Here is a 24,410-nt window from a genome sequence, read left to right on the forward strand (position 1 = left end):
GACACACATGTATTGCAGTATATATATATATATATATATATATATATATATATATATATATATATATACATATATATATATATATATACACATATACATATATACATACACACAGGTATCTAGTAATGCAAATCCACATGAGCTGCATCCACTAAATTCTATGCAGCAGAATGAACAATGCATAAATAAATTTTAAAAGAAAAAGTATGGCCAAAGCATTTTAGTAATACTTCTCTTCTGGATCACAGAAGGAGTCCACTTACGTTTGTTCTCCTGTGATCCAGAGTCAGCTTATAACATGCTACTGCCCACTATCAGCTAACATTGCAGAGCCATTCCAGGCTCTGGAAGGACCCCGACCATACTGTCGGTAGCCACCCAGCTGCAAGACTGACAGCTGGCTCTCAGCAAGTGGCTGGAAACTCCATTGAGTGTTGGAAGATCAGAGTGGAGAACAGTAACTGACAGTTACTGCTCTCCACTCTGAGGTGACCGAAAACTGAGTGATTAGAGGTAATCTGATTGCTCAGTTCTTGATCTTAGAGCCAACATGGGACAGCTATAGAATTACACTGATGCTGCAGCATTGAGGTGAGCATAGATGATGTTTTTTTCATATGCCCTAAACTTCTCCTTAATGGGTATCTACAGTCAAAAGGTAAACTTTTGCTGCCAAACAAGCCTACTTTGTCACTTTCATCAATAGCTTGTCATCCAGTCCTCGTAGTCTCTTCTCTACTTTTAACTCTACTTTCTCCACCTCCACCCAGTACCTCACTCACTGCTTATGAGATTGCAAATCATTTCAAAAACAAGATTGATGCAATTCATAGTGACATCTCCACTGCACAGACATCCATCCCACTTAGCATACCTTATACTAAACCTCCCTCAACACTTTCCTCTTTTGACCTTGCTACTACCGAAGAGGTCACTAAGCTTTTCTCAGAAGCTCGTCTCACTACCTGCCCCCTGGATTCTGTCCCCTTACAACTACTACAGTCACCCTCTTCTTCTAGCCTATGCTCCCTCACTCACATCGTCAATCTCTCCCTCTCCAACGGTGTCTTCCCCACTCCTTTAAGCACGCACATATCACTCCCATACTTAAAAAGCCCTCCCTGGACCCCACCAACCTGAACAACTTAAGACTCATCTCCCTGCTCCCGTTTACCTCTAAACTCTTAGAACGCCTAGTCTACAATCGCATGAGCTCCTACCTCACTGACAACAACCTTCTTGACCCTTTACAGTCTGGCTTTCGCTCACTACACTGCACTGAAACTGCCCTACTAAAACTCACTAATGATCTACTAACTGCTAAAATCAATTGCCACTACTCCGTACTCTTACTACTTGACCTTTCTGCGGCTTTTGATACTGTTTACCATCCCCTTCTTCTAAATAAACTCCACTCTCTTGGCCTACGTGACTCTGCTCTCTCCTGGTTCTCCTCCTACTTATCGCAGCACTCCTTCAGCATTACCTATAACTCTGTCTCCTCATATCCACTTCCTCTTTCTGTAGGGGTCCCTCAAGGTTCTGTCCTTGAACCCCTTCTCTTCTCCATCTACACCTCCTCCCTTGGTCACTTGATAAACTCCCATGGCTTTAAGTACCATCTCTATGCTGATGACACAAAAATCCATCTTTCTACTCCTCACCTCACCCCTGCAGTCTCCTCTCACATTACTAACCTACTAAGTGACATATCGGCATGGATGTCACTCCACTTTCTCAAACTCAATCTTTCCAAAACTGAGATCTTAGTATTTTCTCCAGCCTGTGCCCCCTCTCCTGACTTCTCCATCAAGACCAATAATACAACCATTAGTCCCTCCCCTCATGCCAGGGTGCTAGGTGTAATCCTGGACTCCCATCTGCTCTTTTAGCCCCAAATCCAATCGCTGTCCAAATCTTGTAGACTTCACCTCCGCAACATCTCCAAGATATGCCCGTTCTTAACCTCTGAAACTACTAAGCAACTTATTCACTCCCTTGTTATCTCTCGCCTTGACTATTGTAACTCCCTCCTCATTGGCCTACCTCATCGCAGGCTATCCTCTCTACAGTCTATCATGAATGCTGCTGCCAGACTCATCCACCTTACTGTTCCATATCTGCCATCCCTCTCTGCCAATTCCTCCACTGGCTTCCCATTGCCCAACGGATAAAATTCAAAACATTAACAATAACATATAAAGCCATTTATAACTCTGCCCCAAATTACATCACCAAACTGGTCTCCAAATATCACCCAAACCGTACTCTCTGCTCCTCGCACGACTTCCAGTTCCCTAGCTCCCGTCTCCTCCTCCCATGCTCATCTCCAGAGCTTCCCCCATCCTCTGGAACTCTCTACCCCAATCTATCAGACTATCGCCTACTCTGCTCACTTTTAGGCGATATCTGAAAACCTCTCTCTTCAGGGAAGCCTATCCTGCCCTCAGCTAATAATGGAATCTTCTATTCCTCCTACCAGTCCACCCCCCCCCCCCCCCCCCAGTTATTACCTTTTGTACCACTAGCCCCTCCCTCTTAGATTGTAAGCTCCAAGGAGCAGGGCCCTCCTAACCCTCTTGTATTGAACTGTATTGTTGCTGTAGTGTCTCCCGTTATATTGTAAAGCGCTGAGCAAACTGTTGGCGCTATAGAAATCCTGTATAATAATAATAAACTCATAAATTGGTTTCTATATTGCATTTCAATTGTTTCTAGCCTATTAATCTGAATGGTCATGAAGTGTGTAAACCTATGAAGATTCCCACACATTGAATTCTGTGATATGCATTCATTATGTCCTGTTGATAAAACTGCTGTCACAGAATTCAGAGCACCTGCCTACTGACCTACCAAGGTGCTATGCATGAAGGTAAAAAATTTTCTGTGTGCAGCAGCCCCCCCCCCTCCAATACTTACCTGAGCCTGAAACCACGATGTGCATGAGAGCTGTCAATCACAGCTAGTGAGCCAATGAGAGGGGGATTGGGGCCAAGCCACGGCTGTGTGTGTGACTGGACACAAGGAGCAGCAGCTCAAAAGTGAGCCTCCTCGGGTGCCCCCATATAAAGCTGTTTGCTGTGGGGGCATTTGAAAAGAGGGAGGAGCCAGGGAAACCAGCGAGGGACCTGAGAAGAGGAGGTTCGGGGGTTGCTCTGTACAAAACCACTGCACAAAGCAAGTAAGTATTATAGTTACTTTTTCATTTACATCCACTTTGTGGTTATTCCCACTAGACTTTCTATTAATAACCTTTCATTGATCTCTGCATTTTTATATACAAACTATACTTTCAATTGGTACTTTCTGTTTCGTTTAAACCCATTCAATCCCATCAAGCTGATGCAAGGTGGGTGGAGTGGCTGGGCAGTGGGACACCCTGGACATGTTGTCCGCTGTACATGTTAAAAATTTAAATGCAAAATTTTCTTAGTTCAATGAGAGGTACTCTACAATACTGCTTAATGCTCAGAGATGATAATACAATACAGTGCGCATCAACACATTTACTGCATCAGGCACAGCTGTTTCCATTCATATAGTAACAAATGCATGGAGCAGCTCAAATAAAAAATGTTTGTTTTTTTTCCATGAAGATGAGATCAGGTCAGGAAATGGCTCTGGAGAAAATCTACTGTCACATATGGGTAGAAGAAAGCAGCAGTTTTCATATCACACACAGCGTGCTTGGGATGTTAATGAACTCAGTAAGCAGTGAAAGCTTTTCAGGATAGGAAACGTGCTGTCTGACCTTGACTTCCATGCTGTGCTTCACCAACCGCTCACGGGACTGCAGAATCTCATTTCTTGACACCAATGACTCAGAGAGCTCTCGAAAAGACCTTTGTAGATCATTAAGATGACGAAGCAGTACACGACTTTGTTGAGGTGTCAAATCTTGGGCTTGCTCAGAGATAAATAACTGAATTTTAAAAGCTATGTTCTCCAGTTCTAGCCTGGTGTCTGCCACAGGCTGCCTCAAGCTCTGTAATATAGACAAATGTACTGATGTTAAACACTGGAAGCATTTATCAATAGGTCTGTTGAATGTGCGGTTTCCAATAGCAGCCAAATTACTTGTGTCATTATCCAGTAGGGCTATAAGAGAATAGAATAAAAAATGCAGCTGGTTACTACGGGCAACACACAGTTTTTTTTTGGCGCTATATGGGTAATTTTCAATCATGTCCTAACACAGGGCCAAAGGGTTTGACAGATTTGCTTTGAATCTAAGAGCCAGCTAAAAAAAGTTAGGAGCCAGGTAGAGGGGGTTAGCAAGATAGGCAGTGGATTGTGGTATTCTACAGGGGGTAAGGGGTTGGGGTACAGTGGAGATATGGGCTCCTAGGTGTTGGGGGTATGTAGGGCAACCTGTGTACAGGTAGGTGGGGTGTTGGGGGATATGGGGGCCCCTGAGTACAGGTAGGTGGGGTGTTGGGGGAGTATGGGGCCCTTGTGTACGTGTAGGTGGGGTGTTTGGGGGTATAGGGGCCCCTGTGTACAGCTAAGTGGGGTTTTAGAGCCCCTGTGTACAGGTAGGTGGGTGTTGGGGGGTATGGGGGCCCCTGTGTACAGCTAGGTGGGGTAATGGGGGGTATAGGGGCCTCTGTGTACAGATGTGGGTATGGGGGCCCCTCCCTGTGTACAGGGGGGGGTATGGGGGCCCCTATGTACAGGTAGGTGTTGTCACTCACCGAGGTGCAGGGTTCATGGAGTTTGGAGGGAGGGTACTGAATCCCGGCCAGCATAGCCTGGCTCTGCCTAGGCTGTGGCATGACAGGGAGAAAGTGAAGGCAACGCAGTTTCATCTATGTTTCCCTCTTTGTAGGGGAGGGGGGGTGAGTAAAAAGGAACTAAAGTCAATCCAGCTCTCTAGCCAGCTACCCCACACTCCCCATCCACTCACCGCTGGTAAGGAAAGGGCGACAGATCAAGTCCACAACACCTTCAACCTCAACCCCAGCAACCGGCTGTCAAACCGGGAAGGAGATGTTGGAAGGTGGGCGGGCAGTGAGAGCAGGCAAGGGAAGCCCTCAGTCAAGATGGCAGGAGCTGCTGAACTGTCAATGACTACTCATCACAGCCCCATCCACCAGAGGAGGGCGCTGGCTCCTGGAAAAATGTAAGGGCAATGCCGAAAAAAAAAAAAATATCACAATCACTGTATCCCGTTCCAGCAGGCCACAAAGCTGCAGCCTCAATTACCGGCCAGCCTGATTATTATTATTATTATTATACAGGATCTCTTGCTTCACGCACCCATGGAGGAGGGCCACATGGGGAGACCGAAGCCATACAAGCATCCATAGAAGACCACTGCTGCAGTGTATCTAGGCACCAGGACGCAATTTCTAGTTGCCATAGCTACCTGCAGCCTGGGATTTGTCAAGCCCTGCAAGATCAAGAACTCAGTACCGCCTTTGGACAGTCTCTTCCGGCATAAAACCCACTCTCTGCTATATGGAATCCAGTTAGTTACAAAGCAGTGTCAGAAGTATAAACGCCATAGAGGGGTGGGTAAATAAACTCAGAGAAAGGGATTTTACGATAATAAAAAAAATCCTGTTTTCTCTTTCGTTCACTGTCAGACACAGCTCTTCAGAATCTTGACCATAGAGAGGTTCCAAAGTAGTGTCTCAAGGAGGGGTGAGCAAACCAACAAGCAACTGGAGAAACCAGGCAAACATGCCAACCACCCAAACATACCTGAAAGGGGCAAACAAGGAACCTGAAAAAGCAGCCTGCAAATCCATGTGGCCAAAGCACCTGAAGATGCAAACACATCAACTTGTAAATCATTTTGTAAAAGTGTTCACAAACGCCCAGGTAGGCACCTCGCAAATCTGAGATACAGATGCCAGAAAGCACAGGAGGCACTAATTGCCCCACCAGAGAGTGCCATAACAGAGAATGGAGGAACCCACCCCTTAATACTGTATGCCAGAACCAGCGTCTGTCGAAGTTAAATCATGGCAGAGGAGGCCACTGGGCCTTACATTGGGCAATCTGTGAGCATAAGAGAAAGCAGACCACCAGTAGGAGGCTGCAGTGGACAGGTACCCAAGTACCAAATAGGGAGACTTACAAGACTTCCATTTCAGACACCTACCTCGCAGAAGCAATGGTGACCAAGGAGACAACTCTTTGAGAAAGAGTAAACGGGAATATCCTGAATACTCTCTAAAGGAAGGCTTCTGGAGAACCAAAATCAAATCCATAGGGGTAACGGGGCAAACGGGAGGGGGGGGGGGGAAATCGCCAAATGGCGTACCCATTGAACAAAGGAGCGAAGCAGGAAGAGTGCGGCCAAGAGACTTTTTTAAAAAAAAAAAAAGGGACGAGGGCAGAAACATGAGCCATAATGATACTCAAGGCAATGTCTAGTGCAATGCCCCGGTGAAGAAAGCCCAACACCCGAGCCATCGAGAAGGGACATGAAGGGACACCCAGAGCCTTGCACCCAAGCTTTCCAGGCACAATGACATATCATCCGAATATGAAGCAAGCAAACTGGACAACTACCCAACCCTCAAAAGCAGGCATACAATAGTCTAGGCTCCCAGCCAGAGACAATAACCCAGGGTGGTAGACCAGACCCTGTATTTGGCGGTCCTCTCGAAGAGACCACTGCCAGGGAGCATCCAGGACCACTGCAACATGTCAGCATACCACAGACCAGTCTGGAGAAATCAGAATGACCGGAATCCCTGCGGTCACTGTCCCGCAAACCCATAGCAGCAAGCGTGGGAACAGCCTGAGAGGAGAAAAAGCAGAAAAGAAACAATACTGGTCACATGACACCACCAGTGCATCCATTGTTTCCAACAGGGGGTCCCACACTCTGGCCACAACATGGCACCTCCCTGTAACGCAGGCCAAAAGATCCACTACCAGGGATCCCACCATAGGCAGATCTGACGAAAACCATCCAGATGCAGAAACCACTCCCCATGATCCAACGAGGTAATCCCCCTACCAATTCTTGACACCAGGAACATCCACGGCAGAGAGGGCCAGAATGTGCTACGCCATCCACTGCAATAAGAAGAAAACCACCGCCGCAACACTTCTTGTGCGGCCCAGGTGGTTGACATAGATCACTGAGGTAGTAATGTCTGAATGAATGCTGACCAGGAGTCTACAGAGAAGGATAGTCCAGTGCACCGAGAAAGAAAAAAGTAGAACCATGCTGCATTTTTTCTGCACACTGTACTGTAACACAGCAAAATGTATCAAAAAGGCACTGGAACAGAGTATGATATAAATTGTAAGCAAAAAACGCATCCTGGGTGCATTTTTGTGGTGTGAAATGGCCCTTATAGTGGAACTTTACCCATAACAATTTGATGAACAATAATGTTCTTTAGCAAAGAACATACATTCCACATTAATAACTATGCTAATAAAACTAGTGTGTGCTGTAAATTGCCTTCAGCATTACTCCCATTTCTTCTTGCTGGAGGCTGCCATTGTGTTGAAGCCCAGAGCTCCTGAGCAGCATAAATCTTTAGGCTGTCAGCAGATCGGCCTCTACAATTTCGGCACAGTTCCAAGAAAATAGACAGCAACTGATCATGTGCAGAGCAGTGTGAGACAGTTCATTACTGGATTTTAAACAGTGTAGACACTTATTTTTAATGTTTTAAATAGCTATACCTGCAAAAGGGACCAGTCTGAAGTGGTCTACCAGGACTCAATTTTCTGACTAAAGTTGCACTTTAAAAATGCTCCCAACCCACTCCTAACACCTATACTGACTAAACTCTTTAAGAGAGATCTGTATACGTACCTATGTTCAGGCTGTTCTGGTCCAATCATATGATCTCTCCCATGTCCGCCAGCACCAGGTAAAGGGGAGAGGAGAGAGTGCTTGACAATGGCTGATAATGCGTGGGAGCGGCGACATCACCCACAAGCTACTATGGTCCATCTGTTGATGCTCCCTCCAACCCCCTACAGCTACTGCTGGCTGACAGAGGAAAACTGGGTCACGTGATTGGACAGGAGTATCCAATAAATAGGTAAGGATACAGATCTTTCTTATACAGGTTAGTCAGAATAGGAGTTAGGAAAGGGGAGGGAGTAATTTAAAAATAGTTACTTTTGCCAGGAATTCTACTTTAAATATTGCTGCCCATACTGGAAACATGACACTTGTTTAACAGAAATTACCTCTATGTGATCTATCTGACTGTGCAATGTAGACTCTAGTCCCAAATCATTTGCCTCTTCACAATCCAGTGATTCAGAAGTTTCCTTCACCCACTGAAGAAGGGAAAGGAGCTTGCTTTCCAGCTCTTCGTGTTGTGCCAAGACTTTTACCTATGAACAAAATATTTATTTCTGCTTTATCTTGACATTTATTTGAATACATAAATCACAAAATCCAGTATCCAAAACATTTGCACCACAGCAAGTGCCGATATATATATATATATATATATATATATATATATATATTCAAATAAAAATATTTTAGACAATAAATTATCTATACTGACCTTTTCCTGCTCCAGCATGGACTGCAGATGTTTGACATGTGTTTGTGATAGATTTCTGATGGAATTAAGAGACTTTTCTAAATTCTTTGCATCTTTCTCTAAAGCTCGAAGAAGCTGTGCTGGAACATGTGGTGGCTGTTCAGCAACAATCTGACTAACAAACTCAAGCTCTTGGGCCACAGGGGACTCCAAATCCTTTAATTCTTGATCGAGTACCTGCAGACAGCAAGGAATGATCATCCTTTGAGTATGAAACAAAATACTTAACGATATTAAGGGTTATTGCCTGAAATTTTATTTTTTATTCAATAAAAGATTTTCAAAGACGTGAGAAGATGCACTCTCTGTGGAAGAATCCTGTTTCAATCACCCACTTTAGCCAGTAGGGCCACCATACACGTTACAATCTAGCAGTACAATCTAACTTAAATTTACCACAACTATGCAATATGAGGATATACCCAATCTCACCAATCAATTAGTGTCCAATCACGCAAGTGGTTGCACTACATAGTTATTGGTAGATCTAATGGAGTATAAGCTGATTTTAAAGTGTATGGTGAGCTTATACCTGTTCTTATCAGCCTTATGCATTTATGTTTCAGCACAAAGGTGGGAAGCGAAAGTTTAAAAAATATATATAGATCTTGGGCCAGTTTTCCAAAAAAAACAAAAAACAAACAAAAAAACAGGAGATATCCATTACCTTTGAAATGATGGTCCAATTTACCCTAAACATGACCACGTATAACTCACTTGTCTGGATAAGCAAAGTAGTTGCAATGATAAGTACAGTTTTACTAAGGCCCCTTTCACACAGGTGTTCCATTTGTCCATTTTTATCCATCCGTTGACGGATGAAAAACGGACATCAATGCATCTCTAAGGAAAAACGGATTTAACCACTTGCCTATGGGGCACTTAAACCCCCTTCCTGCCCAGGCCAATTTTCAGCTTTCAGTGTGGTCGTATTTTGAATGACAATTGCACGGTCATGCAACACTGTACCCATATGACATTTTTATCATTTTTTTCCACACAAATAGAGCTTTCTCTTGGTGGTATTTAATAGCCGCTGAGTGTTTTATTTTATTTATTTGTTTCTATTATAAAATTTTGCAAGCAGGTAATTATTTTCCTTCACTGATGTGCGTTGATGAGGCTGCACTGATAGGCAGCACTGCTGGGCACTGATAGGCAGCACAAATGAGCTGGCATTGATGATGCTGCACTGATAGGCAGCACTGATGGGTGGCACTGCTGGGCACAGGTGGGGGCACTGATGGGTGGCACTGCTGGGCACAGGTGGGTAGCACTGCTGGTCACTGATCATCAGTGCCAATCCCTTTGCTGACAATTGCCGGTTCTCGGCAGTACTTTCCTCACGCTGTCACAGCGTGAGGAAAGTGCAACTGATAACCGGCAACTGCATTTACCCGTGATCAGCTGTGTCCGTAGGAGGGAGTGTTCTGGAATGACGTCCATGGACATCGTTCCAGAACCAGACAACCGCGCTGTAGCCGTCCTTCGGCTATAGCATGGTAGGGAACTGGTTAAACAGATGATCATCCATTTATATCCCCATCTGTCAACATCCATTTTGTGGAACAGATCAATGCCCTTTTTTTGTTCCATTAAAAAAATAGAATGGATTAAAAACAAATGTAAATGGACAGTTTGTTTTTGCATTCATAGTGGATGTAAAAAACTGATGAAAAACTGCTATAAAAACTGGTAAAAACTGATATATAAACCGATGTAAAAACTGATCCATTTTTTTCTTTGAAAAAACGTGCCTGAACGAATGAAAGAAAAAAAAAAAAAACGGAACACACATGTGAAAGGACCCTACATTCTGAAGTTTCAAAACTGGTTTCAGGTATTAGACCTGGTTCACACTGGATCTGACTTTGAAAACTATTTCAAAGTCTCATGTCAGTGCGATTTCAGGTGTGACTTGGCATACATCTGTGCGACTTCATGCACAGATGTCTATTCAAGCCACACCTGAAATCGCAAAAATAGTGCAGAAACTACTTTCAAAATCAGTGAGACTCAAGCCCGCCAGAGTAACAGGAACCCAAGCAGAGAGCTGAGAGAGAGCAAGTTCTTCCTTTCTAAAAAGGGTCATGACTGCTGCCTCAGAGAGGAGGCCAGCAATGAGTTAAGGGAGCATCCTCAGCTGTTTTTGGGTAGGCTGTAGCAACAACAGGGGGCACAGGATGGTGAGATCCTTCTGCGTGCTAAAAACCCTCTGCCCACTCCCAAAAAAAAAAAAAAAAAAAAAAAGTGGAAATCACTGGAGTAGCAGTGAGTACTTCAGTGACTTCCAGCAGCATTGGCCAGGTACGGTATATACATAGTTACAATGGTCCAAGCTGGACCAATGCAACAATGTAAAATAAACCTATAATAAGGCTTACCTGTAGGTAAAGTAAAATATCTCCCAAACATGCACCATTTAGTAGCAGCTGGTGATGTCACTGGTGCATGTGCACTGTGCTCTCAATGGACAGCATGCCATCAGCTGAGAGAAAGCTGTGGTGTGGCCGTGTTGTCATCACAGCTGGGCCATTCAAACGGCCTTAACCTGTGACCCCAGAAGGAAGACGGAGTGAAGATGAAAGCCCTGTCTGTGCTGACAGCGTGCCGCAGGAGGGCTTCATTTTAAGGTAAGTCTGCCATAATGTGCTAGAATGTGGTGCATACCAGCACATTATGACATTATACTGCAGGGGCCCAAGTTTTCTTTTTTGCGTTTTACTACCACTTTAAATGTTCAACTGGGTTGGGATCAGGTAAATGATTTGACCATTGATGAATATTGTACCACTTCAGCTTCAAAAGCTCTCGAGTTGCTTTCACAGTATGATTAGGATCATTCTGCATCTGTACTGCAAAGCATTTGGCTGAATCTGAGCAGACAGTACAGTCACAAATTCTTTGCAATGCATCCTGCAGATTCAGTCAGCAGTCATATCAACATAAACACTATTGACAAAGTTCCACAGACATCCATACATACCCATGTTATAACACACCCTTTGCTATATTTCATAAAATGACATGATATGCTTTAGATCATGAGCTGTTCCTTATCTTTATACACTTCACTTGCTTTCATTCTGGTACACATTGATTTTAGTGTAATCTTTCCAAAGATTATTGTTGCAGAACTGGACAAATTTTTGTTAGATGTTTTCAAGCAAAGTCTATTCTGGCCTTCTTATTCTAGAGGCCTTTTGGTAAACCACCGGTATTTACTTGCATGAACTCTTCTTTTGATTGTAGATTTTGACAGCGATAATGCCTACCTCTTGCAGAGGGTTCTCACCTAGATAAAATGTTTTAAAGGGGTTTACCTTCACCATGGAAAATGTCTGATCATCCTGTAGAGTTGTCCTCCTACAGTGCCTTGAAAAAGTATTCATACCCCTTGAAATTTTCCATATTTTGTCATGTTATAACCAAAAATGTAAATATATTATTGGGATTTTATGTGACAGACCAACACAAAGTGGTACATAATTGTGAAGTGAAAGGAAAATGATAAATGGATTTCAAAATTTTGTACAAATATGTGAAAAGTGTGGTGTGCATTTTGTATTCAGCCCCCGAGTCAATACTTTGTAGAACCACTTTTTCTGCAATTACAGCTGCAAGTCTTTTTGGTTATGTCTCTACCAGCTTTACACAACTAGAGAGTGAAATTATGTTCACAATTATTTGCCACTTTGTGTTGGTTTATCACATAAAATCCCAATAAAATACATTTACGTTTTTGGTTGTAACATGACAAAATGTGGAAACTTTCAAGGGGTATGACTTTCATGACTCAACTGTATATTATTAGAAGAAAACATTATGTCATTATTGTTGTGGGTATATTGGTAAGTGTATATAGGTGTGATAGGAAAACCTTATTTATCAATAGGGAAAATCAATCAATATTATACCTCTGCCTGTCTTAGCTTCTCCTCAACATCGTGAAGACCTGGTGAAACATGATGCAGGGGTCCCAGTTTTATTTCTATGTTTCGAAGCATTGATAGGAAACAAACAAGGTTTTCTTCATGTTCAAGACAAGCTTGTTTCCTCCGTGCATCTTGAAAAGTCTAAACAACAATTTATACAGACAGTTGTTATTCTGTATTCCATATGTAAACATGGCAAACATAACAGACTAAGAAAATAAACTAATAATATTATTATTATTATAATACAGTATTTATAAAGCGCCAATAGTTCGCTCAGCGCTGTACATTACAATGGGAGACAATACAATAACAATACAGTGCGAAACACGAGGGGTTCGAGGGCCCTGCTCCTTGGAGCTTAAAATCTAGGAGGGGGGGATAGTGGTACAGGAGGAAAAGCTGTGGGGGATGGAGTGGTAGGAAGAGTGGAGGAGATCGGCAATTAGCAGGGGGCGGGGTAGGCTTCCCTGAAGAGGTGGGCTTTCACGGTGCGTCTAAAGGAGAGGAGAGTAGGTGATAGTTTGATGGATTGGGGTAGGGAGTTCCAGAGGATGGGTGATGCCCTGGAGAAGTCCTGGAGGTGGGCATGGGAGGAGGAGACCAGGGAACTAGAGAGAAGGAGGTCTTGTGAGGAGCAGAGAGTGCGTTTTGGGTGGTATTTGGGTATTAGATCGGTGATGTAGTTTGGGGCAGTATTATAGACAGCTTTGTACATCAGTGTTAGCATTTTGAATTTGATCCGTTGGGCAATCGGAAACCAGTGGAGGGATTGGCACAGGGGGGTGGCAGAAACAGAGCGGTTGGTAAGGTGGATTAATAAAGAGTAAACTTTAAAAAGCATTATAAAATGTAATTTTTAAAGTGAAACTCAAGGCAAACAATTAAATACACAGTTAAAACAGTAATCGTAACTGTGATTTAAAGATCACTACTGCATGGTCAGACAGGTGGCACAAAGTTCCTGAAATTTATCTTTGTAATTAATGGTGAATGTAGTTTGGAAAAGATGACTCTCTAATATAAGGCTGTATCTGTGCTATAACAGAGCAGGTCTGGATGTACAGTTGGCAAAGTGTCATAAAAAAATGAAATTCATGGCTACACCCATTATACTAAAATGAAGGATAACTGAATTAATTTTCAGGGTTTGTGATGGAATTGGACAGGCAAATACCTTCTGTTATGAGAAGGCTCTGCTGTGCTTCACAATGGTTTATCTAAGGGTTCTTTGGTTTCTTTTGGCTCACCTACACATATCTATGGTTTAGTAATTTGACTTCCTATGTAACCCCTTTTCAACCTTGCTATTAGCACTTTGTCTAGATTTCTACTTTAACAATGAAACTATTGCTATTTCTATACAATTTGTTTGATCATCCCATAACAATAGTGGATTGGTACTGGGGGGTGTCCTTTCACTGCACTCTAATGGTGGCTATACATGGATCGAAATTCAGCCAGTCCCTGCTGAATTTCAATCCATGTATGGGCAGGCTGGTTGTACACAAATCAATTGATCAATCAGCTTGTGTACAACCAGCCTATCAGGTTTTTCCCTGAAAGATCAGTGCCATCGGCTACAGCTGGCAACACTGATCACTGTATTCAGGCTGTACAATAATACAGCAGGAAGGATTACCCCATCCACCTTGACTGTGTGGACAGGTGAATCAGATCATTTTTTTTTTTCATTCAACCAGCCGGATGAACAAAAAAAAAAAAAAAAAAAGATCAATGTGTGGGCTGCCTTAGGGCTCGTTCACACTTGACTGTTTTACCGACTCTTGCCAAACGCCCCTATAGCGTTTGGCAAGCGTTGGTCCGGCGTTTGCGGAGCGTTTTTTAACGCTCCACAAACGCCACATGTGCGGTTCAGCGGCGGTTGCTAGGCGTTTGCCGAGCGTTAAAAACGCTCTACAAATGCCTACAATGACGTTTGAATGGTGTTACCGCTCCGTAAACGCCCCACAACCGCGTCGCAACCGCACCGCAAACGCTGGCCAGGCGTTTGCGGAGCGGCACCATAGACTAGAATAGGAGGCTTCAACGCCTCCTGACTCGACCAGAGGCGTCCGTTTTGCCGTGCCGCTAAGGCTCCCATTAGAACAGCACCATGTGCTGCAATGTGCAGAATTGTCCGCGGCGTTTGGGAAGCAGTAAAAACGCTTCCCAAACGCCTTTCTGCCGCCTGCACACAACGCTAGTGTGAACGTAGCCTTACATATACAAAAATGAGGGAGGGTAATAAGGATGTATTACAGAAAGGAGTCCAAAATCTATTTAGCTCAACTGTGATATCAACTTGTCTTTTGTTTACCTAGCGAACCAATTCACAATCTAACCATATCACAGCCTAATGCTATAACACAAAATGCAAAGCTACAGAAATAACTAGGATTACAGTGTAAAGCATGCAAGTATAAGGAAAGGATATGTTGTTTTTGGGGAAGGCACAAAACAGTAGTTGCAAACATAAAAAGAACAGAACAGCGATTATCTTCAAAAAAATAAAAAAAGTCCCCCTTCTTAGTCTCCAAATACACTTAACTGAACCATCCACCCCACAGGTAGGTCCTTATTGCCTATGATAGCAGCAGATTTCCACATTGTCTTGATTCTGGTCAGAGAAAATTTTACGCCAGGCAGTACAGGTACACCCTATTCAACTCTATGGGATGATAGTGCTCAGATGTGGGCAACCCAGCACTAGATTTTTACCAGCCCTGATGTAGGAAGCTATCACTGTCAGAGGAGGCATATAAGCACCTGTGAGAGGTTAATAGGATGCCTTAGCTTGGAGTATTTAGAGGCTTGTTTTTTAAGATAATGGCTGCCCTTATTTTTGTTTCCCCAACACAGTGTATAAAAAAAAGTCCCTCAGCAAATGACTACGGTTTGTTTTTTTCATCTTTCACACTTACTTGAATGAATAAATCTATTCATAGCATCTACACTTTCTAAAATTCCATCTTAAAGGCAAAAAAAAAAAAAAAAGGGTGTTTACCTTGGGTGTGTCCTCTGTCAATGGTGTGCCCGACTCCTGTATTTCACAATGGCTATGTTCTTTTATTGATGAGAAATTAGGTTCTGATGCAGGTAGGAGGTGATCTTGACAAATATTGGACTTCTCCCCATTTAGTCTGGTTTCCTTTACTGAAGATTGGTCAATGTTCTGTAGTCTACTGTTTCCTTTAGACTCTTGCTGCTGACCAACATTGTGTGTAGAAGTTTTCCTTGGGTCCTGTACAGGCTGACTAGAAGTCATAACTTTTTGTTGTAAAACTGCAGTTACAGCTTCGTTAGCATGATCAGAAACACTAACATGTGAACGTGAGCCATTTTTGCTGATGGCAAGATTTTTATTTTTTGAAGCTGGCTGATCTTGTATGTCGCCCTCTTGATCTATGTATGAGACCTGTTGACTAAAAAATAAATTTTTTTGCGATTCTACAAAATATCCAGGCTCTACTGGGATCTCATCTAAAACGTTCTTTTCTTGTTGAGAAATGAAGTTGTTTTCTTGAGAAACAATTCCAACATTTAGCAAAATCTTCTGAATAGCATGCTTTTCTGAAACTAATCCATCGTTATCTTCATTTTTCTCTTCCTTGTCATTGGCTTCATCAATGGGAGGATTCTGGGTCTGAACTTGACAGCTTTGTTCATAAATCTTTATGAAATCTTGGACTCTGTTCCCATGAAAATCAGTTATCTCTTCCTCAGAGTGTATGCTACAATCTGATTTCAAAGTGAGTGAGCTATAACTTGCACTTACAATTGCACAATGGTCTGCCTCTGCTTTTATATCATCTATTTTCTGGGCATCTATCTTATCCAAACATTCCTTATCCAGCAAACTTTTACTCATAGCATCATTGGTTATTGCGTCTGCCATTTGCTCGCCAACTGCCTTCTCAATGAATGGTGTAGATATCTCTTCATAGACTATAGAGGAGCCATTTATGTACTCATCCTGCACATTTATCTCAGTAATGACGGTGTTATTTATTCCAAATGTAGGGGAACTGATGCCAGTTATGGATGGTTCCTTCTTAAAATCCATCTGTGATTTTAAAGAGGACGTTTTGACATCCAGAATTTGAACATCCTCTGGTATGCATGACTTCTGGGTGTTAAGTTCTATTTCTTTGCTGGATGGCACATTGAAGTATTCTAAATTTGTTAGGTGGTCTTTAGATTGAGCCTTTTCACTCTGATGAACAAGTGGAATTGAATCACCAGTGCTCTCTTTAACACTATGATCTAGACTTTCAACTTGCAGGCCACAAATGTTTTTACCTTGTGCATTTTGTTCTGCTGGAAATGCAGAAAATAACAATTTGAATTCAGAATCTTTAGGTGCACATGGGGATTCACAGTCATGTTTTGCTAGTAAACCAAGCTCTACATATTTCTGTCCAGTCTGAACATCAATTTTACATTTCTTCAACAAGTCTATGTATGGTAGAACATTGCTCTCTGGTCTAGAGCCCAGCTGTGTTGTGTAATTAGCACCTTGGCTTCTTCCAGTGCGCTCTCTTAATGGTTGTACATCCCCTGACTGATACAAACATTCAAACTCGGAGAGCTCCTCAAATAAATCCTGATCAATCAGTCCAAGTTTAAGGGAATCAATCACAGAAAACCTCATCCCTGATAAATGATGTATGACTCCACCATCTTGTATTTGTTTGGTTAAAAAACGAATAGCATCAGACCTGCTAACAAGACCTTGACTGACTGCCTCTACAACAGACAAGGGCTTCCTAGATTTGGTATCTGTGATCCCTGTAGTTTCTATCTGCAGGCCCAAGAGTTTTTCTTTGATAGTTTTGTCTGTGCTTTTTCCTTTATAAACTTTTTCTAACTTAATAAGTTCCTCTTTGTGAGAGGGATTTATCAAGTTTGAACTGGATGCTAGTGTGACAGATATTCTTTTGCCCCTTTTCACATCACACACACCACCAGTGATGACCTGAACTTCTAAAATCGTTTTGGCTATGTGTTTATCAATGAGGCCAGATTTCAGTGACTCTTGCACGGAACAAATTGTGTTATTTTTGATATCCACAATGCCACTTACAGACTTGTCAGAGGTAAAAACCTTTTGTAGAAGATTTTCATCCATCAGGCCCTCATCTATCACTTCCTGAATTGTTAAAGCTTCACATGTTTGAGAGTCAAAGAACCCCGAAAACAGCCTTATTCTCTCCATAAGCTTTAAAGCAGTGTGGCTAGAGATGACGCCCAGAGCCACAGCATCATTAAGGAGAAGTTTACATCCTGAATTTGTATCAATAATACCTCCATTTATTAGCTGGTCAGACAAAATAGATAAAGTATGCTCCTCTTCCATGTCAGAGGGATACTCATCAGTAGCAACTTTTGCAAAAGCTAATGAACTAGCCATCTCACTAGATGCTAATGCAGTTTCAAGTGGGAATGCAATCGCTGGAGGTGGAACATTCCATTTCACTGGATCTAAATTGTTTTGATCAAAAGGGGATGAGGCCTCTGTAACAGATTCTCCTGTTCTACTAAATGTAATATCCATAAGGAAATCACTATCAACTGGTATACTGTCAGACGATGCAAACAGAGTTTGGTCAATGACTGAAGCCTTCCTAGCAGAAGACATTTCTGCCATTGCTGGAATAGTATTAATCCCGCTACTGGAATGTACAGAAAACACAGGTTTAGCTATATCACCTTCTTCAAGTCTTCCCAAATGTGTTATCTGAGTATTGTCCTGTACATTATCAGTAGTGACATTCTGTAAAAATGTTTGTTCATCTTGACTTTGGAGTACATTTTGAAACACAGAAATGGTTTCTGCACATGCTTGCAGATAACCTGGACTTGAGGACATATTGTTCCCTCCTGTTAAACAAAAGTTTGTCTGTTGCTCATTCATGATGTCTGAATTTAGGTCTGTAATTGCTGCCAGAAGTCTAGGGTTTTTTGTCTGCTCCTGATCATGACACTTTTTCTTGGCAATGTCTTTCATGTCAAAACTTTCTTCACTGGAATTGTTTCTATAATCCCGCAGGAATAGCTCAGCTGCCTGGTTTTCTCTGCTGTCAATAAGCAGCATTCTTTGTCCATTATGAATGTTTATGTAACTGAAGTGCTTCAAATTAAACATCAGCCTTTCTTCATCATCAGATTGTAAATTTGTGTGCATTTTCCAAGCAGTGCTTTCAACAGGATATAAACTGCTAGTTCCAGATACTGGCACTGGTTGGGCTTCAGACTCTCTGATGTTTTCTTCTGCTAGACAGTGTGCTACATCAGGAATAGTAATGGATCTTAACATTTTGACACTGCTTTCATTCAATATGCCACACTTTATAGCTCTGTCCCAAGACATGACTTCTCTGTTTTCTGATATGTAAGGGCCTTGAATTCTGTGTCTGTTGGCAACAGTTTTCATAGCCAGTTCGCTAGAAACAATGCCATCCTGAAGGGCATCTGATACTGAAAGGACTTCACCTGTTTCTGGCCATAGAAAGCCTCTAATGGAAGACAATGACTCAATTACAAGCAGAGCTAGCTTTGGAGCAACAAGGTTGAGTTTTACTGCCTCATCCAATGACAATCTTTGTCCAGTTATGACATCTATAATGCCTCCATCTTGAAGCTGTCTTCTTAGCAGATCACAAGCCATATCTTTGTCCATCAGATGGTACTTCAATGCTTCATCCACACTAAGTCTATGACCAGTTTTGACATCTACAATTCCACCAGCAAACAACTGGGCCTCCAGCAGCCTCACTGCTACTTGTCTGTCAATGAGTCCCTCTAGCACTGCCTTGAAGATGCTAATTTTTTTGCCTGACTTCAGACACACAACTCCCCCTGCTAACTGATTAACTGGAAGAAGTCTCAGCCCAGTAGGCTCATGAATAATGCAGCTCTCCACGATTTCAGCCAGACTTACTCTTTTTGCTGTATTTGGGTCAATTACATTTTTAGGTAACATCTCCAACTTTTCCTTCAGACCACTAACAAGCAACACATTTTTAGTGGACTCATCTAAATCAGCAACTTCACCGTTGGAAGTTAATCTAAACACACCACATGCCAAGTAAACATGCAGTATTTTTAGTACAACATTTTCACAAATTTTTCCTTCTTTTGTAGCTGTAAGAAGAGGCAGAATTCGCTCTTTTCCAGTTTTATGTTTTTCTAACAATGCATTAGCTCTGCTCAAGTCCTGAAGACAATGAAATAATCGAAGATCAATTAGGTTTCTGTTGAGCGCGTCTTCCAATTTCAGCCTTTCATTACTCTCAGAGATAACCAAGCCAGTGAGGATAAGCTGAACTTCCAGAAGTACGAGTCCAGTGTCCTGGTCAATGAGACCTTTCTGCATAGCCCAGAAAATTGGAAAAATTTCCATAGAACCCAGGTCTATAACTCCAGCGATGGCAATGCATTCCTAGAAGAAGAGAAGATGCTTGTTAAGTCCTGCACACATTGGCAACAACAAGAACAGACATAGTTGCAGACAAAGGAAAACTCTATTTTTAAAATTAACCAACTATATATCTAACACCATGTATCTAACACCAGAAAGGTACAGTAAGACACCATGCATTTCAAAGCCAAACAGAATAGAAATTGTAGCAAGCACCACAACCAGCTAAGTGCTAAGCTGCAGCAAACAGAAAGCAATTGGTTGAAAAGGAAAACACAAAGGAAAAATAAAAAATAAATAATTGCATAAATCTTAGTAATTAAGTTACAAAACAAAACCCCACCACCAGATGCTTAACATAGGTAAGATACATTGTTTGATCATTCACACACCATGCAATTTATAGTTTAAGAAGCAAATTTCTTGCAAAAATCAAGAGGGCACTATAGCACAAATATTTTGCAGCTTGCTAGGTCTGGCAGTTGACTAGCTGAATTTAATACCTTACAAGTTGTGCCTACATGCATTTCATTAGAATACACAGAAACAAGCAAGACAGATAAAACGTAACATTAAGAAAAGAGAAAAACATAAAAGGTGTTTACTTACCAGAGGTGAGGGGAGTGCCATGGAAACGCAAGACATAAGAGAACCTTACGCGAAGATGTGTAACACACAGGAAAAGCTTTGGTGTTAGCGTCCAGCATGCCAGCATTGTTTGCAATACATAATCCCCACATATGGGGATCTTCAACTCCTCTTTTTTGTTTTGAGATACAGGGGGATCATGTGTACCCCCTGGTTGGTTAGTTAAACTGATAAGCAGGGATGCTAGTTAATTATTTTTAAAACACAAATAGGACACATCGTGCTCAGTAAAAAAAAAAAAAAAAACCACACGCTTCTACATTGTTAATTGTGCTGCACTGTACATGAACTGTTAAAAGCAAACAAGAAATTGGTTAAAAGTACAACAAAGGTTCCTAGAAGTCCATGGCAGATCTACAGCCTATTTGGACATTCACATGCATACATAAAGACAGTTAAGATGTGGGACTGACAAAATGTCCACAGGAAAAGGCACAACAAAACAACATCTGACGTAATCTACTGAACTATATGGATGATAAAAGAAAGTGAAAAGTGAGAGGTGCATAAAACAGAATCAGACTACAGAACTGCTCCCAATATTGCACGAGGCACATTTATGTTATTTTAGTTCAAATCCAATAAAACAAAAACTCTCATGCAAAAAATATGGAAATGATTTAATTAGTCAGAATCTCAGTGATTTTGGGCTAGTTCTAAAAGGCAACTCAACCAAAACAGAAGTGATTCCTACAGAAGGTAAATTCATAATATATAAATAGAACCTCTCACTTTTCCTTGTGCATATAAGAACATACAAATGACAGTCCAGCTGCGTTAACCAGCTGGTAATTCACCATCTAAATGTCATCTATGTGAAATAATGGGATAGATATAAAACATACATACTGCTGCATATGGATGAAATGTGCTAAGAAGAATACCTTTTGCTCAGCTTCCCGAGCAAGCTCAGTATGAAGCTCCTGTATCTGATTACCAGATTCTTCACAAAGTTGGTTGTATGTTGCCTTTAATTCCTGGATCTGAGTAGATATTTGTGCCCTCTCCTCAGGTGACAATCTGTTGACAGAAAACATGTAAACTAAAATTGAACAGTTCTATGTACATGACAAAGTAGAATGATACAGAACACCCCAGTACTTACTTATCACCATTCTTGGCCAGGAAGATCTGCATGGCTTTCACAGCTTCTGAAATGTTCTCCTTTTTCGAGAGCAGCTCTGCACTTAGTGCCTAACACACATACAGAGTTTAAGGATAAAACTACACCACAAGGGCGCTATCAGACCATGAATATTTAGCATTTTCATGAATTATCTATTAACAATGAAGTTGTGTGAGAATTCTACGAAATTAGTTTTGTAAAGTTTGCAACACATACATTGAAAGGTCTCCATACAATGGTATCTGCTTGTACGGATTAAGTCTTAAAATTCTCTAAGCCTGAGTTAGGGTCTTAAAATGAGCAATCAGTAAATGTATGAGGAAGGTGAACAATAGGCAAACAGTCCACAGATAATCAGCTCTGAACGGTTTACCACAGGTTGAAAGACTATTTATGCAACAACAGGGTAAAAGTGATCCACACAAAAATCCCATGAAATGCAAGACAATAATTTAATGTTTGCTTCCATTTCATGGGATCTTTAGGTTTGTTTTTTTATGAATAGATTTATCCATAATGAATGTACTTTTAAGTCTCTCCGTGCACTTTCCAGTTTTACATATACCTATCGTTAACCATCATAGGTGGGTGGGTATTTCTAGGTATGTCCAAGCGCCTGCAAGATTTGAACAACGCCACTTGAGTTACAACTGACAGTCCTATGATTACTGTTCTACAAGGTCTAATGAAGGTGGAGTGTTGAGCCCCCAAAATATGTTGGCTTTTGTTGCATAATAAAATCTTTTATGGACTGCACAAACTAGTGTGGTGCTCCCATTTTTATTATTATTTTTAGGAAACTCCTTTTTGAACTGGAAGACCACTAATAAAAAGACTAATCTGTCTGTCATCATTCTCCAGTATACATCAAAATGAATAGGAAAAAAATACTTCTGAAGCCCAATTAAATATTTATTAAGTTATTTATAGTGGAGTGTGAAAGGGTTAGAACCACTGTCAGATTTTTATTGTGTGTCCCTCCTTGGGAGAGTCACCCTCTCCATCTGTCCTGATAATCATTGTCAAAAGGACTCAAAGTAAGAGAAGATGCAAATTTTTTTGTTCCAATAAGAATAGGCACTTATGGGAAATCTTACCATGGGGAAATTTGTTTCAGTGACAACGGATTAAAAGAGGATTTACTTTCCTTTAGATGTACCTACTCTCACTATGTTAAGACAGAATAACAACCTAATCAAAACATTAAAATGGCTTTAGGTATACAGTGCCTTGAAAAAGTATTCATACCCCTTGCAATTTTTCACATTTTGTCATGCTACAACCAAAAACGTAAAAGTATTTTATTGGGATTTTATGTGATAGACCAACACAAAGTAGGACATATTTATGAAGTGGAAGGAAAATGATAAATGGTTGATAAATGTTTTACAAATATGTGAAAAGCGTGGTGTGCATTTGTATTCAGACCCCCTGAGTCGATACTTTGTAGGACCACCTGTCACTGCAATTACAGCTGCAAGTCTTTTTGGGGATGTCTCTACCAGCTTTGCACATCTAGAGAGTGACATTTTTGCCCATTCTTCTTTGCAAAATAGCTCAAACTCTGTCAGATTGGATGGTGTGCATCTGTGAACAGCAATTTTCAAGTCTTTCCACAGATTCTCCATTGGATTTAGGCCTGGACTTTGACTGGGCCATTCTAACACATGAATATGCTTTGATCTAAACCACTTCATTGTAGCTCTGGCTGTATGTTTAGGGTCGTTGTCCAGCTGGAAGGTGAACCTCAGCCCCAGTCTCAAGTCTTTTGCAGACTCTAACAGATTTTCTTCTAAGATTGCCCTGTTTTGACTCCATCCATTTTCCCATTAACTCTGACCAGCTTCCCTGTCCATGCTGAAGAAAAACATCCCCACAACATGATGCTGCCACCACCTTTCATGGTGGGGATAATGTGTTCAGGGTGAAGTACAGTGTTAGTTTTCCGCTACACATAGCGTTTTGCTTTTAGGCCAAAAAGTTCAATTATGGTCTCATCTGACCAGAGCACCTTCTTTCACATGTTTGCTGTGTCCACCACATGACTTCGCAAACTGCAAACGGGACTTCTTATGACTTTCTTTCAAAAATGGCTTTTGTGTTGCCACTCTTGCATAAACACCAGATTTGTGGAGTGCACGACTAATAGTTGTCCTGTGGACAGATTCTCCCACCTGAGCTGTAGATCTCTGCAGCTCCTCCAGGGTTACCATGGGCCTCTTGGCTGCTTCTCTGATTAATGCTCTACTTGCCCAACCTGTCAGTTTAGGTGGACGGCCATGTCTTGGTAGGATTGCAGTTGTGCCATACTCTCTCCATTTTTGGATGATTGATTGAACAGTGCTCCGTGAGATGTTCAAAGCTTGGGATATTTTTTTTTTTTTTATAACCTAACCCTGCTTGAAACTTCTCCACAACTTCATCCCTGACCTGTCTGGTGTTTCCTGGCCTTCATAATGCTGTTTGTTTACATAGTTCTCTAGCAAACCCCTGAGGGCTTCACAGAACCACTGTATTTATTCTGAGATTAAATTACACACAGGTGGGCGCTATTTATTAATTAGATGAATTCTGTAGGCAATTGATTCCACTAGATTTTAGTTAGGGGTATAAGAGTAAAGGGGGCTGAATACAAATGCACGCCACACTATTCAGATAATGATTTGTAAAAAATTTTGAAAACCATTTATTATTTTCCTTCCACTTCACAATTATGTGCCACTTTGTGTTGGTCTATC

At 41.6% G+C, this 24,410-nt stretch overlaps 1 protein-coding gene across 19 annotated transcripts in view; it reads right to left on the minus strand.

Annotated features, from left to right (window-relative positions):
- The window catches only part of MACF1 (microtubule actin crosslinking factor 1), a 402,996-nt gene that overhangs the window by 171,806 nt on the left and 206,780 nt on the right, over window positions 1-24,410 (minus strand). For 15 of the 19 annotated variants that reach the window (XM_089676708.1, XM_089676721.1, XM_089676720.1 and 12 more), the window contains 7 exons: window positions 21,652-21,740; window positions 21,431-21,566; window positions 15,483-19,919; window positions 12,458-12,616; window positions 8,502-8,717; window positions 8,173-8,322; window positions 3,752-3,985 (listed from right to left, as the gene is read on the minus strand). In XM_089676708.1, coding sequence (XP_089532834.1) covers window positions 3,752-3,985; window positions 8,173-8,322; window positions 8,502-8,717; window positions 12,458-12,616; window positions 15,483-19,919; window positions 21,431-21,566; window positions 21,652-21,740 — 5,421 coding nt within the window. The remainder of the gene's footprint in view (window positions 1-3,751; window positions 3,986-8,172; window positions 8,323-8,501; window positions 8,718-12,457; window positions 12,617-15,482; window positions 19,920-21,430; window positions 21,567-21,651; window positions 21,741-24,410) is intronic. The other 4 variants (XM_089676715.1, XM_089676718.1, XM_089676719.1 and 1 more) reach the window with 1 other exon arrangement.

The sequence above is a fragment of the Staurois parvus genome, unplaced genomic scaffold (genome assembly GCF_062004578.1).
Source record: "Staurois parvus isolate SC_StPar_1 unplaced genomic scaffold, SC_StPar_1.0 ptg000172l, whole genome shotgun sequence".
Taxonomy (NCBI): Eukaryota; Metazoa; Chordata; class Amphibia; order Anura; family Ranidae; genus Staurois; species Staurois parvus.